This window comes from Mustela erminea, chromosome 5, assembly GCF_009829155.1.
Source record: "Mustela erminea isolate mMusErm1 chromosome 5, mMusErm1.Pri, whole genome shotgun sequence".
Taxonomy (NCBI): domain Eukaryota; kingdom Metazoa; phylum Chordata; class Mammalia; order Carnivora; family Mustelidae; genus Mustela; species Mustela erminea.
The window spans coordinates 142,661,841-142,676,899 of record NC_045618.1 but is presented as its reverse complement, the minus strand read 5'-3'; the positions used below and the strand labels follow the sequence as shown (position 1 = coordinate 142,676,899).

Sequence of the window (15,059 nt, the reverse complement as noted above, 5' to 3'; positions counted from 1 at the left end):
TTCTCGCTTGCCTTTTGTTTCCTTAAACATGTGGGCACAGCCGGGTCCGGCACTTCCCTCACGGGGTTTCTCTTGGTTCCTGCTCTTGCCGTCTCCTTTCTTCTTGAGCCTGGTTATCTCAGACGCCCGCTCATTCCTGTCCTCGAAAATCTACTTGGGGGTTCTGCAAAGCCTACGGTGGAGGCCAGTCCTCGCAGGGTCTGTTCCAAGGGCCTGGACCCTTCCTGCTGGACACCAGCCTGCTCCGGGTGCTGGCCTTGCAGTGGCCTGGCTCACCCCGCAGTGCAGCCCCAGGGCGGGTCTGCCTCTTGCCAGGGGACTCCAAGGAGGGTGGGCATCAGCAGGGGCTCCCAGCATCCCTGCACTTGACCTGCCTCTGCAGGAGAGCCCAGCGCCGGCCCAACCACCCTGCCCGGAAGCTGTGCCCCAGGAAGCCGTCTCCTCCAGCCAGAGGGAACCGGAAGAGACTTGGGAGTCGGCTCCCCTCTGGGGGCCCAGTTTCCTCCCGGGCAGACGGGAAGCGACCCTGAATGAGCTGGGGAGCAACTGGAAGCGTGCAGGGAAAAGCACGTGGCCCCTGGCACCCAGCACACCCTCCAAGGTGTTCCCAGAGGGGAACCCGCATCTAGTCAGGCCCACACATTGGCTGCGTGAGGGGGGGTGGGGCTGCCTCTTCCGGCCTCTGCTTTCCCTCCTCCAGGTGATCACAGTCCCGCCTGGTTCTCTCGCTCCTAAGGGCCGATGGACTCAGAAGTGTCAGGCCCTGGTAGCAGGGCTAGGGACCCTGCGGCTTTGCAGACTGGGCCGAGGGGGATTGGGGGCTCTAGCCCCCACATGGCCACCTAGGCATCCTACAGACCTCACAGAGCTGCCCTGCCATGCCCTCCAAAACCAACCACAGTCGGAGCCCGGAGGGGGTCTTGTTTCCAGAGGGCCTGCTCGGGGCTGGGCAGGAACAGTGACTTCTTTGGCCAAGAGCCAGGCAGCCTACAAAGATGAGCTGACCTGGCCACACAGAGCAAGGGGGTGGGGTGTCTGGAGTTCCATCACGTGATTTCGAGCAGGGTCAAATTGACACCACCTTGAGTGGGTGCTGGCATGGGATGCTATGGTCCCAAACCACTCTTCCTTTTTTTTTTTAAGATTTTATTTATTAATTTGACAGAGAGAAATCACAAGTAGATGGAGAGACAGGCAGAGAGAGAGAGAGAGGGAAGCAGGCTCCCTGCTGAGCAGAGAGCCCGATGCGGGACTCGATCCCAGGACCCTGAGATCATGACCTGAGCCGAAGGCAGCGGCTTAACCCACTGAGCCACCCAGGCGCCCCCAAACCAATCTTGAGGGGCTGAACTGGAAAAACTTGGTTTTCGCTCAAATCTCCCCAGGCTCCAAACCAGCTCCGCAGGACCTTGGGTCTCAGGAGCGCAGGTGGCTCTGGTCAGGGACTCTCAGAAGCCCCCTCAGGGGGGACTTGGTGCATCCCTCCTCTTCCTGATAATGGGCCTGGCGGGCACCCTCCCTGTGCTGCCACGGGGTCCCTGCTCTGCCCACAACGAGCTCAAAGGTCGGGCGGAGGCAGATGGTGTGACTCTAGGCCCAAGGCTTCAAGAATACAGAGCCGTGCAGAGAGACGAAGGTCCTGCCTGCTCCAGCGGGTAGAAAGCCAACCCTCCAGGAGGACGCTCATGCCGGGTACTGAAGGATGAAGTCATCAGCGGGCACTTCAGACAAAGGGAAGAGCCTGTGATATGTGATATATGCCTGCTTGAGGGTTCAGCCTAGGGGCCACCAGTTTCCCTCTGGATCTGTCCTGGGATGTTCTGCTGGACGGGAACTTTTGGGCTATGGTGAGGCCCTGCCCTCTACTTTTTTAGCCCCATCTACCCAGGCAGCCAGCCAAGCCAACCACCAGCCGTGCATCTACCACACTCCTGCCAAGCTGTGCATACTTCTCCACCCCCAGCTAGGGCAGCGCTGGGCTGGCTCTGCCACTTGCTCGCCAGGTGACCTTGGGCCAGTCTCCCCTTCTGCAGCCTAGGGACATTAGGAGATCCCCAGGGGTCTCCATGATCGCTAGCTGTCCCGCTGCACAAGGAGCCACAGGAGAGGCTGGCGAGAGGGAAAGAGCCCACGCTTCAGAGTCCGACGGTGTCTCAAGCAGCAGTACCCTCCACTGGACAGCAGAGCGGGCCCCCCTGGGCGGAGGGGTAGGGCTTCGAGCATCGCCTCCGGCCGGCAGCACACAGCCACACGCCGGCGCCTCTGGAGGAAACTGCTCTTCTCCCACGAACGCGTCAGGTCTGTCCCGGAGCACAGGTGAGGGTACAAGGAAGCACTCAGCCCGGGAAGGAGGGGAAGGCACGGCCCACGCTTCTTTTCATTCCAGCTCCACACGGTCTAAATTTAGCTCCCTTATTTTAAAATTGCAAATGATGAACTCCCCAACACCTTGCAGAGGATGCGAGCAAGCCTCTAAGAAGGCTCTCTGGAAGACGGCGCTCGGAGAAAGCGATGAAGGCACGGAGGATGCCTGCCATTCTTTCCCAACAAAATAACCTACAAAAGTTGTGGGGGCTGGGGGTGCTGGCAGCTGGCACCCGCAGACATGTAGTTGAGGCACCAAGTCCACAGAGGAGAGCGCCAAGCAGCAGCCAGAGTGGGGAGCCCTGCATGTACCCTGCCCCAGGAAAATCAGAGCTCTGGTTGGTTCAAGGGGACGTGCGTGGAAAAGCGGCAGACTTGGCCGACAGAGACTTGGATGTTGTTGGCCCCGAGTGAAGCGGAGAGAGAGGGCAGCGATCCGCCAGGGCTTTCCTCTGCGTCTCCTGCCCTGCTTGTTCCCAGAGGCCCGTCTATAGATGAGGAAGCAGGCTCAGAGAAGCAAAGCACCCGCCAACATCCCAAGCAAGTGAGTGCTGGGCTTGGGGCCTGAGCCGGCCTCCGGACTCCAAACCCCACAGGGTTGCAGGCAGCCAGGGTGTGTGCTCAGTGCAGGAGACCGGGTGGCAGCTGGGGCCATACCCAACCCTCACAGCAAAGCCTGATTTAATACAGTCTGTAAACAATGCTCATATTAAACAAGCGGTAACGGGGCGCCTGGGTGGCACAATCAGTTAAGCATCTGACTCTTGGTTTCAGCTCAGGTGGGGCTCTCAGGGTCCTGGGACTGAGCCCCGTGTCAGGCTCCACGCTCAGCACAGAGTCTGCTTCAGATTCTCTCCTTCTCCCTTTGGCCCTCCTGCTTGTGCTCTCTCTCTAAGATAAACAAACAAATCTCTTTTTTTTTTAAGTAGTAATAATAATATGTCACCGCAGGGAAAGCAATCAGAAAACCATGAGCTGGAATCCAGACTCAGAAGATACTCCACACAAGAAAGGCAGAAAAGCACGCAGTTCAGGCTACGCCAGACGGCAGGACGCCCGGACTCTAGGATCTCGAGCCGGACGGCGGAGAGCAGAGGCGGGACAGGCAGACGGAAGTGCTCTGGGAAAGCAGCCACCACCCCCCCGCCCCCACCCCCGGCAGACAAGGGCAGACAAGGGCAGCCCTTCCTCCTGGCCTTGTCCAGATTCCTTCACAAATCACTCAGTCACTTGACAAGCGTGTCCGAGGACCTGTTCAGGCTGGATCTGAGGAGACACACCCTCATGAAAACACCTGTGGGGGTCCCGCCACACTTCCCTCTGGCTCCATGGTGAGAGCTGCACCTGGCCAAAGACCCCTGGTCCGGAGTGCGCGTGACCAGAAGCCAGGTGATCAGCTCCTTCCTCCCTGAGACTTGTCCAGTGGGAACAGAGGAAGGAGGCAGCCCCTTGCCGGCGGCTGCTGCCGTAAGAGTGGAGCAGGCTAAGCCAAGGCCTAAAGGGCAAGAGAGGGACTTGTCCATCCTTGGCCTGCCACGAGGAGGCCTGAGAATGGGGCCAGCATGCACCCTCTGGTCCAAACTGGCTCGGCCCTGCGACCAATGGTGGTCTGATACTATTATTATCAATACTCCCTGCTGTTGTTTCCTGAGTGCCTACTGCATACACATCCCGCCAAGAGCTGTACAGACCTCAACCTCATTAACCCTCACAAGCTGGGTATCACCAATTCTCATTTCACAGACAGGGAAACTGAGGCACTGGGCGGCTCAGCACTTCCATGCAGCCACACAATGAAAGGTGACGGCAGGATTTAAGTCTGCATATCTGACCCCAAAGCCTGTGTCCTGCCAATGGGCCACATGTGCAGTTATTCATTTACACCTACTGTGTGCCCGGGGCCAGGCGTACAGCAGGGAACAGGCACCCAGAGTCCTGGGAAGCTTACACTCCACTGCACACACCTGTGTGTCAGGGACAGGGAAAACCTCAGGCAGAGCAAAGCACTCTGGATAAAAAGACTGAGAATGACAAGAGCATGTTAGACACAGAGGTGAGGGCAAACTCCCTAAAGGCCCACTGTCTACACATCCCATGAGACAGGCAGGGAGCCAGGGGGCACTGGGAGAAACCATGACCCAGCGGAAGGGACAGCAGGAGCAAACGCCCTGAGGCATCACATCATGGGAGCACCATGGAGGGAGCCATTAGCCTATAAGGGATACCGGTGATATGGGAAGGTTCCATTTCACAGATAAAGTGACCTGAGTCCGGGCATCTAAGATCACTGAGCTGCCCACACAGAGCAGGGAACTCATCGGGGGCGGGGGGGTGAGAAAGCGTGTGGGCGGGAGGCCCAGCAGGGCGGCCACGGGAGGGTGAGGGAGGGAGTGCCCATCACTTGCACCACGTTCTGAATGGACGTTCGCTTGGCCTCCGCTCCCCCTGCCACCCTGCCAGGTCCAGGGCCTCATGGGCGGCTCCACTTCTGTAGGGACCAGGGCCTCAGAGCATGGGACATGATTCTCTTTCTTTTCACCAAATAGGCCATTCTTGAGCCTAAAAAAAGAAAGTGCTCCCAACCTGAGCTCCACCAACTTCCAGCCTGGCAGCATACAGAGTCACTGGGCCCCTGCATCCCGCACAAGCCTGGGGGTTCACTTCTCTCAGCAGCCTGAAAAGCAAGTGCCCCCCCGCCAAGTTCAGGCACAGCAAGTGCTACATCCACTCAACACCCACTGCCTGCCAGGTTCCCCACTGACTGTGGGGCAGGGATGAAGGCTAGAAAACGAGTGGGCCCTTAGGACAAGCCTGACCTCAGCTACCCTTCCCTCTTCCCAGAATGCCTGACTCATGGACCCCTGAGCAAGCTAGACATACTGAAATAAACATATTTATGCACCAACCCTCTGCAAGCTCCAGATGCCTTTTCCCACCTGTCCAGTTCCCTTCCTAGGACTGGAACCCCTGGTGCAGTGACACCTACCACAGACTTGACCTCCTTGGAGCCGTACAGCAAGCCTGCAGGCAGAGGGTCCTGCCACCGCCTTACAGATGGGGAGAATGAAGCTCACAAGGTCTCAGCTGTGCTGACCACAGAGCTGACCTGGAACCCAGGTTCTGCAGAGGCAAAGCTGGGTACCCCGTGGCTCCCAGTCCCATGGCTCCCCTGCCCACGGGCCTCCTGGTCGGGTCCTCTGCGCTCCCTCACTGACTGCCCTGCTGGGGATGCCGCCTCACCTGCTCACAGTCTCCCTCCAGCAGGAAGCCTTCCAAAGCCACGGGGACACCCCTGCTCCCCTGCAGTTCCTCACCTACAGTGGATCCTCGGGCTCTCGGGAGGTCCCGAGACTTAGTGCTGGCCCTGGTGAGACTTAGTGCTAAGGCTCACCTGCCTGACCAGGCCCCGGGGGGGCCAGGTCTTCCTGCCAGCCTAACTCCTCAGGGCTCCCCAGCAGCCTTCTGCACGCGCTTCTTCACTGGGATGGTGTGCACACCCTACAGGGAGTGGGACTCCCCGAGCCACGCCTGGTGGGGAGAGAGAGGCAGCCTGGGCCCCGCAACACTGGTGGGGACTGCCGTGCTCCCATACGGAGCTCCTGAGGGCAGCTCTAAGACCCAGAGCCCCCACTGGGACCCCATGGCCCCAAGAGTCAGGTCCCTCATCAGGTCCCTCATCAGCAGAGGGGGTGCCCCATCTCAAGCTCCCACTGGTCTATCCTGGAGCCCCAGAGGGCCTGAGAGGGCGCAGGCACAAGGCGGCGGCCAGCACGCATCTGTCGCTGAGGTAACCTAAGAAAGAGCAGACACCCACATTTATTGAACAGCCACCTGCCAGCCACTTCCGCTAATGCAGGCCTCGCAACCCTGAGGCAAACACGTCTCTGTTCCCATTTTACAGATGTGGAAACCGAGGCTCAGAAGGTTTGACCAGAGGCAACGTCAGCACTTCCTCACCCCCACCCACCCCGAGGAACAATGGAAGCCCGGGGCCTGGCCAGCATCCAGAAGGCTCTGTACTAGGAGGCTCAGTGCCAGATCTTAACGTCGCCCTCCCAGGAGCAGGTGGCGAGGACAGAGGGCAGTACAGGGTGGAAGGCGGCGCCCACACAAGCCTCGGTATGCCCTGGCAGCGTGCGCGCCCGGCTGGCGGTGCGAAAGCTGTACAGCAGGACTCGGCCGTCGGCGCTGCCCGTCACCAGCAGGTCACCATCCGGGGAGCACTCGCAGCCCACCGAGTAGCCTTCTACCTGCAGAGGGCAACACAGAGGGTGAGCGGGCCGCACAGCAGCGGCCTCGGCAGGCAGCCCGGGCTCCCTCCATAAGCCCGGGGCCCAGCAAGGAGCCTGCTGCGCGGAGCTGGTTTAGGGGAATGCAGCTGGAATGGCTTCAGCAAAGCTGCGTGTCTGGTCTCTCACCGGCAGCCACGGAGTCCCCCGACCCCTTCTGCCCCAGTGAGGCAAGCCTCAGTGGGATAAGGGGACAGATGCAGAAAGAGCCCCCACCCCTGTCCTGTCCTCCCTCCCCCACCCCCATGGCCTGTCCTGTGAGCCACTAAGTCAGGGAAAACCTTTCCTGCCGGGCAGCTGGGGCCTGGACATAGGGCCGGGGGTGGCCTAGGGCGTTCAGTGAAGACCAGGCCACACGGCATGCGTCCCCTGGGAAACAGAAAAGAGAAACTACCCAGAAAGAGGGTCTGTGCACTCTGGGGCCCCAGGTCGACCGCGGGAGGCTATGGGGTCAGGGCTCTGCTCTCGAGCTGGGGGACAGGAACTCAGTACCTTGTGCCCTTCGTAGCGCCGCCTCCTGCTCATCCGGTAGGGCCACACAGCAGAAAAGAGAGCCAGATAGTTGCCATTGGTCTGCGCCAGGAACACAGGCTCCCGGGGGTGCAAGGCGAGGCTGGGACAGGTGTACCTCTCCTGAGAAACAGTGAGGCCACAGAGAGGGTCGAAAAGGCTCCCACTGCCCCGCAGCTCCAACAAACACGCCACCAGCTCTCTACTCTTGGATCCTCAGGTCCAGCCCCCACACACACCTGGGCTTCAGGGTCTGTACGCATTTCCTAGGGCTGTTGTGACAAAATGCCACAAACTTGCTGGCTGAAAACTACTAACATTTGCTCTTAGAGTCTCAGAAGTCAGAGGTCTCACCAGGCTAAAAGCAAAAGTGTCAGCAGAGCCACGTTCCTTCTGGAGGTTCGGAGGGTAATCTGTTTTCTTGCCCTTCCTAATATCCCTTGGTTCAGGGCCCTAGTGACGGACTGAAAAATGGCTCCCCAAACTACCTCTATCCCCTGATTCCTGGGCCCTGTAAATGTCACCTTAAATGTGGAAGAGCTGTCTTTGTAATTAAGTTAAGCTTCTTGAGGTGGGGATATTATCCCCTAATATCGCCCTAAATGCAATCACACGTGTCCTTAGAGAAGGAAGCCAGGAGATCAGACATCCAGAAAAGGTGACACAGAGACAGAGCAGAGGGTCTGAAGAAGCGGGGGCAGACACTCCCCCAGAGGCTCCAGACCAAATCTTGACTTGAACCCAGTGAGACTTAGTGGCCATCCGGCCTCCAAAACTGAGAGTGAATCTGTTAGTTTAAGCCACCAGCTCTGAGATACTTTGCTACAGAGTGACAAGAAACAAGTCCACACACCCCCTCCCGCCTCCACGGGGAGCCCTCAGGGTAGCCGTGGCCCCCACACACGGTAACTAGGAGGTGAATGGCCAGGCGAGAAGACGAAGGCACGAAGCAAGTGTTCAAAGCACAAGGCAAGGAGCCGGCACTGTCTGACAGGCTGGGTCACATGGAAACACCCCCACAAGCTCCCTTCTCGAGGCACCTGTTCTTCCTTTATTCTAAGTGTCGCCCTGAAGCCACATGGTCTAAAAGAGCCCAAACTCGGGGAGCCACGTGGGGAGCAGGTGGAATACATCCGTGGACTCCTGTGTCCGTCGGGGGCGCAGCAGCCATGGCCGCCTGCTAACAAGCTCCCCCGCATGCTGCCACCAAGCAGAGCGGAAAGGCGGAAGTGTGATTTTTAAGAGGGCCAACGGCTGGGGCATTCAGCACTTCCCCCTCCACGACCTGCCCTGGTTTCTGCACAGGCTGTTGGACGCCGAATGCCAGGTGGCCAGGGGGGCTCATGCAGCCCCCCCACAGCCTGTCCTTCCCAGCGGGTTACACGAGCTCCCTGCTGTAAAGGTCTAGAGGCTGGTTTGCTCAGGGTCATGTAGAAGCTCCAGAGAAAAGGAAAAGCAGGGAAGGGGAGCAGGTATATATATATACACCTAGTATATATTTTTAAATTCGGCAGAGGGAGTACCAAAGAGATTAGCCATGGCTTAATTAAAATCTTATAAGATGATGATGACAGACATAATGGCAAGGGTGGTGGTAATGATGATGGAAGTGGCAGTGATGATGATGGCGGTGATGATGATGGTGGCGGTGATGGTTATGACAGTGGTGGTGGCAGTGGTGGTGGTGGTGGTGATGTGATGGTGGTGGCAGCGGTGGTGGTGGTCGTGATGGCAGTGGCGGTGGTGGTGATGGTGATGGAAGTGGCGGTGATGATGATGGTGGTGATAGTGATGACAGTGGTGGTGGCAGTGGTGGTGGTGGTGGTGGTGATGGTGGTGATGGCGGTGGCGGTGATGGTGGTGACAGTGGTGGTGGTGGTGGTGGTGGTGGTGGTGATGTGGTGATGGTGGTAATGGCGGCGGCGATGGTGATGACGGTGGTGATGGTGGTGATGGTGGCGGTGATGGTGGTGGTGGCGGCGGTGGCGGTGATGGTGATGATGGTGGTGATGGTGATGATGGTGGTAATGGTGGTTGGGGTGGTGATGTGGTGTTTGTGGTGATGGTGATGGTGGTGGTGGCGGTGGCGGTGGTGGTCATGATGTTGGATTTGATGGTGGTGACGGTGGTGACAGGTAATGCACTGATGGAGAGCCCCCTGTGCCTGGCATGTGCTAGATCCTTTATAAGCATCATCTCCTTCAATTCTCAGAAACCCTCTATGAGGTAAATAGCCTTCTCATCCTCAATTTCCTAAGAGGAAAATGAGAATCAAAGAGGCTACAGGATGGACTTCTAAGTGGTGAATCCGGGACTCTAAGAGAGGGGGTCTAACCTTGGGTCCCTGCTTGAACTTCCAAGTCACAGCTCCTGCCAAACACACTTAGCAAGGGCGGGACAGAAACCTGGGGGCTGGCTGGGGTGGCAGAGGGAAAGCAGGAGTGTCTTGGGTTGTGTGGCTATCTTCTACTTATCTGGATGAATGGCCCCCCACACCCTCCCCTGCTGGGTGGCAAGGCCAGACAGAGGAGGACTAGGACAGTCATGGAGGTGCTGTGATCTGGAGCCTCTGGAAAGCTTTCCAGGCAGCCCTGGACCTGAGCTTGTGTCCCTGACCCAAGAGATTTCAGGCACCTGAATGGTCTCTAAAGATCCTGCCACTGAACCATCCTCACAAGAAGTATCCTGAGATCCCAACAGCTTAGGGCTACATCCTGCAGCTGAAGCAAAGAGAAAAGCAATGCCAAACAGGGTTTCTCACGTGGAAAATCTGGTTGGAGATTTTGGCAGAGCTCCGGAAATCCCAGGCAATAATGGTGCGGTCAGCAGAGTCCCGGCTCGAAGCATCTGTGCTGCTCAGGAACTCAGAGCCTTCCTGGAGGAAGAGGATGTCCAAGGTCTGCTGGATGGTCGCCTTGTAGCTTCTCACGACCTGCAAGAGTGGGCACCTATCATGCTGCTGGGCCCCAGGAGTATAGGGCAGGTACGCGCGGGGAGGGCCACCAAGGCTGCTGTATCTCCTAGCAGCCCAGCACTGCCCTCACTGGCCCCCAGACAGCAGGAGGGTCCAGTGAGGGAAGTGCTGGGCTGCTAGGAGATACAGCCTTGCCTATGGCCCTTCCCCACAGACAGTCCTCCCTGTCACGTGCCCACCCACCTACTGACACATGGCCACCATCCACTGGCCACCCAGGGAGGCGTGATGATCTTTCCAATCACGCCAGTCACCTAGAGAGAGCAGCTGGAGACTAAGGAAAGTGAGCTCTGAGAAGGACCCATTGCCCAAGGGCACCTAAAGGGCATCAATGATGCCCTTTGACACCAGGCCATATTTAGTGAGAGGCTCTTGCTTCTAAAGATGTCACATAATTCATACCTCACAAAATTCCAGCCTCTTCTCTCTGGAACAGTAACTGTACTACAGAAAGCCAGAGTCCTTGGAGACCATAAAGCCAGAACCACAGTACACAGAGTAGCTTTAAAGACACTTTTACTTCTTAGCATCGCGGCCAATATTTCACAGCTTCCTGTCTTGTAAACCAATGTGATTAACTGTCAAGCACCTCTGTTTTCTCCAGAGCACTTTACCAATCACCCTCCATTCTAAAGCAACTGGTTTAGGTTGGGGGCGGCCCCAGTACAGACAAGTAGCTCCACTTTACAAACGCACAGACAGCACACTCCAGACTGCAACATTCAGCAAGAGGCCAGGACAAGGTGGCCTCTGGCCTCCCTGCAGGTCCTGGCTGGCCTGTTTACCAGCTCCCAGGGCGCCACCATGTGGCCACAGCATAAACACAGTTCTCTGGTCCCTCGCCTGGGCCTCGGAAAGTCTTGACAAATTTTTTTTTAAACTGGAGTTCACAACCTTTAAAATTTTGCAGATATTATTTCCTATCATCCTCTTTTAAATGTGTGTAAGTCAAATTCACATTACATGCAGCACTCTATAAAGTCAGTTTAGGAGTTTTGAGACCCATTATCCAGATGAGGAACACTGAGGCTCAGAGATGTAGGGATATGCTCGAAGTCCCACCACCAGGGTGGTAGGCTTTTCCCCATCCCTGCTGCCTCCCTGGGGCCCACAACCCAGTCTCCTACTGGCCACTCCCTACTTCGATAAATATGGGACAATTTCCCTGGGGAGGGTAAGGACAAATGCTGCTCTTTTCTGAGCCTCTTCGGAAGTAGCCCCTAGCTAAGCTGATTTCAGGAGATTTTGGAGATTTTGGAGCCTGAAGAGCAGTCCCTAGGCAGAAAAGAGAGGGCAGCCCTCCAGGCCTCTGAGCACGGGGCAGAAAGCCAACCTGTGGCTGCTCCCCTGCCCTGAGCCTCACAGCGTGTGGACCGGGACAGGAGGCGGCGGCCAGGGGGAGATGTCTCCCCAGCCGGAGGGACCCAGCAGGGGTGCGGCTAGCCGAATGCTCCGCCTGCCCAGTCTGAGGCCAGGGCCTGGGGCGGGGTGCCACACGCCTTCACAGTCTCCAATACCAGCTCCCATGAGTTTGCGCAACAGTCCAACTCACAAAAGTGCCTTCCAAGGCGGTGTTTGGAATCTGCTTCGGTGGGAGGGGAGAGAAGAGGGAGCGACGCCCCATAATCACGGCCCTGGAGCGATCTCTTGGGCAGCTCCTCCCATCCCAGCATCATTCCAGTCACCCCTCACTTCAGCCACCCCAGGCCTCCACTTGCCTGGGCCTCATCTTCTTTCTTCCCCTTTCCCCAAAGCCCTCTCCATCACCGCCGCTCAGGTGAGGGGCAGGAAACCCAGAGATGGCCGCAGTAGCAAATACCAAGAGAAGAGTACGTCTGGCCCGACTGGCGTCCCTGGCTGTGGCCTGCACACTGGGCAGCTTGTCCTCCCCAGCGGTGGGGGAGGCACAGAGGAGCCCCCAGAGCTACAGCATCTCACAGATAATGGCCCCTAGTGGGTGCGCACACATGCCAGGCAGTGCCTATCTCCCCGCAGGGACCGTGGGCTCCGTGGGCAGGTTCCGGCCCACACACTGCAGCCCTCTCTCTGGCCGCAGCACCCTGACCCCTATAGGGGCTAGGGAAATACCTTTCCTGACCCTGGAAAGGACAGAGGAAGAAGAGGGCTCTCCTTGCCACTTCCGAGTGCCCAGGAAGTGGCAGCCGCTGAGCAGGCGTGCCACATAAATTAGCTTATGACAGCCCAGAGGTAGCTTTTCCCAGAGGGCAGCATGAGGGCCCAGAGAAAAGCAAGGTGCCAGGGGCCCTCGGCCTGTCCTTGACGGGACTACCCGCAAGCCCACCAACACACCTGCCTCCAAAGACAAACTTTCCAGGAGAATGAAAACCATTGTTCTGTACGTTCCTGAGAGCGGATGGGAACGGCCCAAATCATTAGGGCACCATACAACTGAATGGCCGAGAAACAAGCCGTGTTCCGGGCGATCCCCGCCAATAACGCTGCTGTAAGTGGCAGGCTGACCTTTGAAGTGATCGCCGCTGAACGTGATTTACTCGCCTTCACAACTGCTCCTGCCCCGGGAAAGAGCAGAGGAGCCATTTGTGTGTCTAGCTGGTGGGTTTTATGGTGACCTTAATTACACCGACAGCTGGTGTGTCCCACCCCAGGGGCATGGGACGGTGCGACGCAGCCTAACCAGCTGGATCCAGAAGGGAGCCCTCCTCGGACTCTTCTGGCAGCTGGCGGCCTCTGTCAGGTAAGCAGATACTTGGCTGAAGGCTCTGGCTTTGGGGAAAGTGGGAGACGTAATCCACACCACGACATACTCAGGTATGAAAATCACGCAACATCCCTGAACTCTGACACCTGCTTGGCCCAGCAGACAAACCTGGGAAACTCTGGGCGGACTCTTGATTCATCCAAAGCACAGGCTGCCCTTCCTTGTGTCCCTGCCCCTTCCAAAGTGCATGGGTTTGAGGCGCAGGCTGGGCTCCAGTCCTGGCCCAGCTGCTGACTTTCTGGATGCCTCGGAGAGTCCCCTCCCTCCGCAGACCTGGCTTTCTGGTCATCACCACAAAGGGCCTGGACTGGCAAAGCAAACCTCAGCCCCTGGGAGCTGCTGGGCCCCAGAGAGGAGGAGGGCTGGGGTGCCCTAGCTCCCTGACCCCAACCCACCACTTCACTGCACCCAAGCCTGAGGAAAGGCAAGGGGACATAGTGCTCTGGCTCCCGTGGGATGCCGTGCTCCCTCAGTCACCTGCCTACCCCACAGGACCATGAGTTCCTGGGGACTGGCACCTGTCCCATTTCCGGGTCGCCCCTAGGGCAGCACTGGGTCTGCACAGCACAGGAGTTACGAAGCTGAGTTGAACTGATGGCTGGAGGATACAGGAATGAGTGGTTGCACAAATGGACGAGCGAACTAACAGAAAGCGTGAAAAGCAGCGACTTTAAGGTCACTAGCTCCCAGCGACATCCTGGAACTTGGGGCTGAGCCAACACTTGGGGAGCTGCCACCACTGGCTCCATTAGACATCCTTGGAGAGGACATTCATTCTCAGGGTCCTCCTGTGGTCCTGGACACGGAGACAAAGGAAACCTGACTCTCAAGGAACTCTGAGACCACGGCAGGCGTGGGAGGCAGAAGGAGACCGTCTCGCTCACTGTCACATCCCCGCTTGCCCTGTGGAGGCTGGTGGAGGCCTCCCTCCCTGGGAGAGCGCCCAAGCTCTCAGGCAGACGCCCTGGAGCCCTGCTGCTGAACTTCACCATCCTGGGCAACCAGGCCCGTCTGCCTCAGCCTGCGCACCTGTAAGGCGAGGAGAGTAACGGGGCCGGCAGCAAACAAAGCCAATGTGCCTGGTCAGCGCTGACCCGAAGCAGAGGTCCAGAAACCCTCTCTTCTGGAGCCAGCCGGAACCAGTGTGCCCAGCTTGGAGCCATGGGTCCTTGGGCAAGTTTCTTCTCCCCAGAGTTCAATCTCTTCTCCCTGAAAATAAACCCTGAGGTCTCTTCAAATGCTAAGATGTCAGGAACTACGCATAAAATAAGGCAGGAGAAGTGAGCAAAGGGCCCCTTTCTATAGGTGAAGTTCACAGAAGCAGCCAAACACAGAGCACAGTGGACACCAAAAAGGGCTCTGTTAATAAATTTTAAAAGGATCAGAAATTTATGTTAAAAAAAAAATAGAAAAGAGGACCTGAATGAGTTTTTCTACAACCTGGAGCTGGGGGAACCATTCTTAGCCATGACTCTGAGGCCAGAAGCAATGAGAAGAAAAATGGGTTAACCTGGCTACATGAAAATAATACTAATAATTTTAAAAACTATTGCATAGCACCAAAAAAAAGTAAATAAAAATGGCAAATGGGAGAAATATTTGCAACTTACGTTAGAGGTAAAGGTTACCATCCCTACTACACAGTTTCTCAAAAGAGATGATAAAGACCCAGTAGCTCTACAAAAAAGTGCTAGAGAAGGGAACACAGAGTTCACATAAAAGGAAATGTAATTGGTCCTTTGATTTGCTCATAACAAGAGAAATGCAAATTTAAATTACACAGAGGTAGCACTTCTTACCTATCAAATTAGCAAAATCTCAGTTTGACAACACACTCCATTAGGCGGCTGTGGGGCAGTAGCTAACTGGACACGCTGTTGACAGAAACACAAAATGACACAATCCCCGTGGAGAGAAGTGGGGCAACATCGAGGAAGAATACATGCCTTGTTTCTCAGCAATCTGCAGGACCCAGCAAAGAACCTGCAGGAACGGTCCCAAAGGTCTACCGGCAAAACCCCAAAAAGATGTAAGTACCCCCCCCAATGAAAGCAGCAATACTTATAAAAATAAAAAACTGGAAATAACCCAAACGTATATCTAGAAGGGACCAGTGGAATAAACCTTCGAACACCCACACTCCGGAAGATGATGCAGCCACCAACAGCGGGGCCTGCCCTAC

At 56.9% G+C, this 15,059-nt stretch overlaps 1 protein-coding gene across 7 annotated transcripts in view; it reads right to left on the bottom strand.

Annotated features, from left to right (window-relative positions):
* Positions 1-6,161: 6,161 nt before the first annotated feature.
* Positions 6,162-15,059, bottom strand: part of WDR25 (WD repeat domain 25) — a 146,930-nt gene continuing 138,032 nt past the window's right edge. For all 7 annotated transcript variants that reach the window (XM_032345267.1, XM_032345262.1, XM_032345263.1 and 4 more), the window contains 3 exons: positions 9,925-10,095; positions 7,146-7,286; positions 6,162-6,614 (listed from right to left, as the gene is read on the bottom strand). In XM_032345267.1, coding sequence (XP_032201158.1) covers positions 6,393-6,614; positions 7,146-7,286; positions 9,925-10,095 — 534 coding nt within the window. In that variant the 3' untranslated portion in view covers positions 6,162-6,392. The remainder of the gene's footprint in view (positions 6,615-7,145; positions 7,287-9,924; positions 10,096-15,059) is intronic.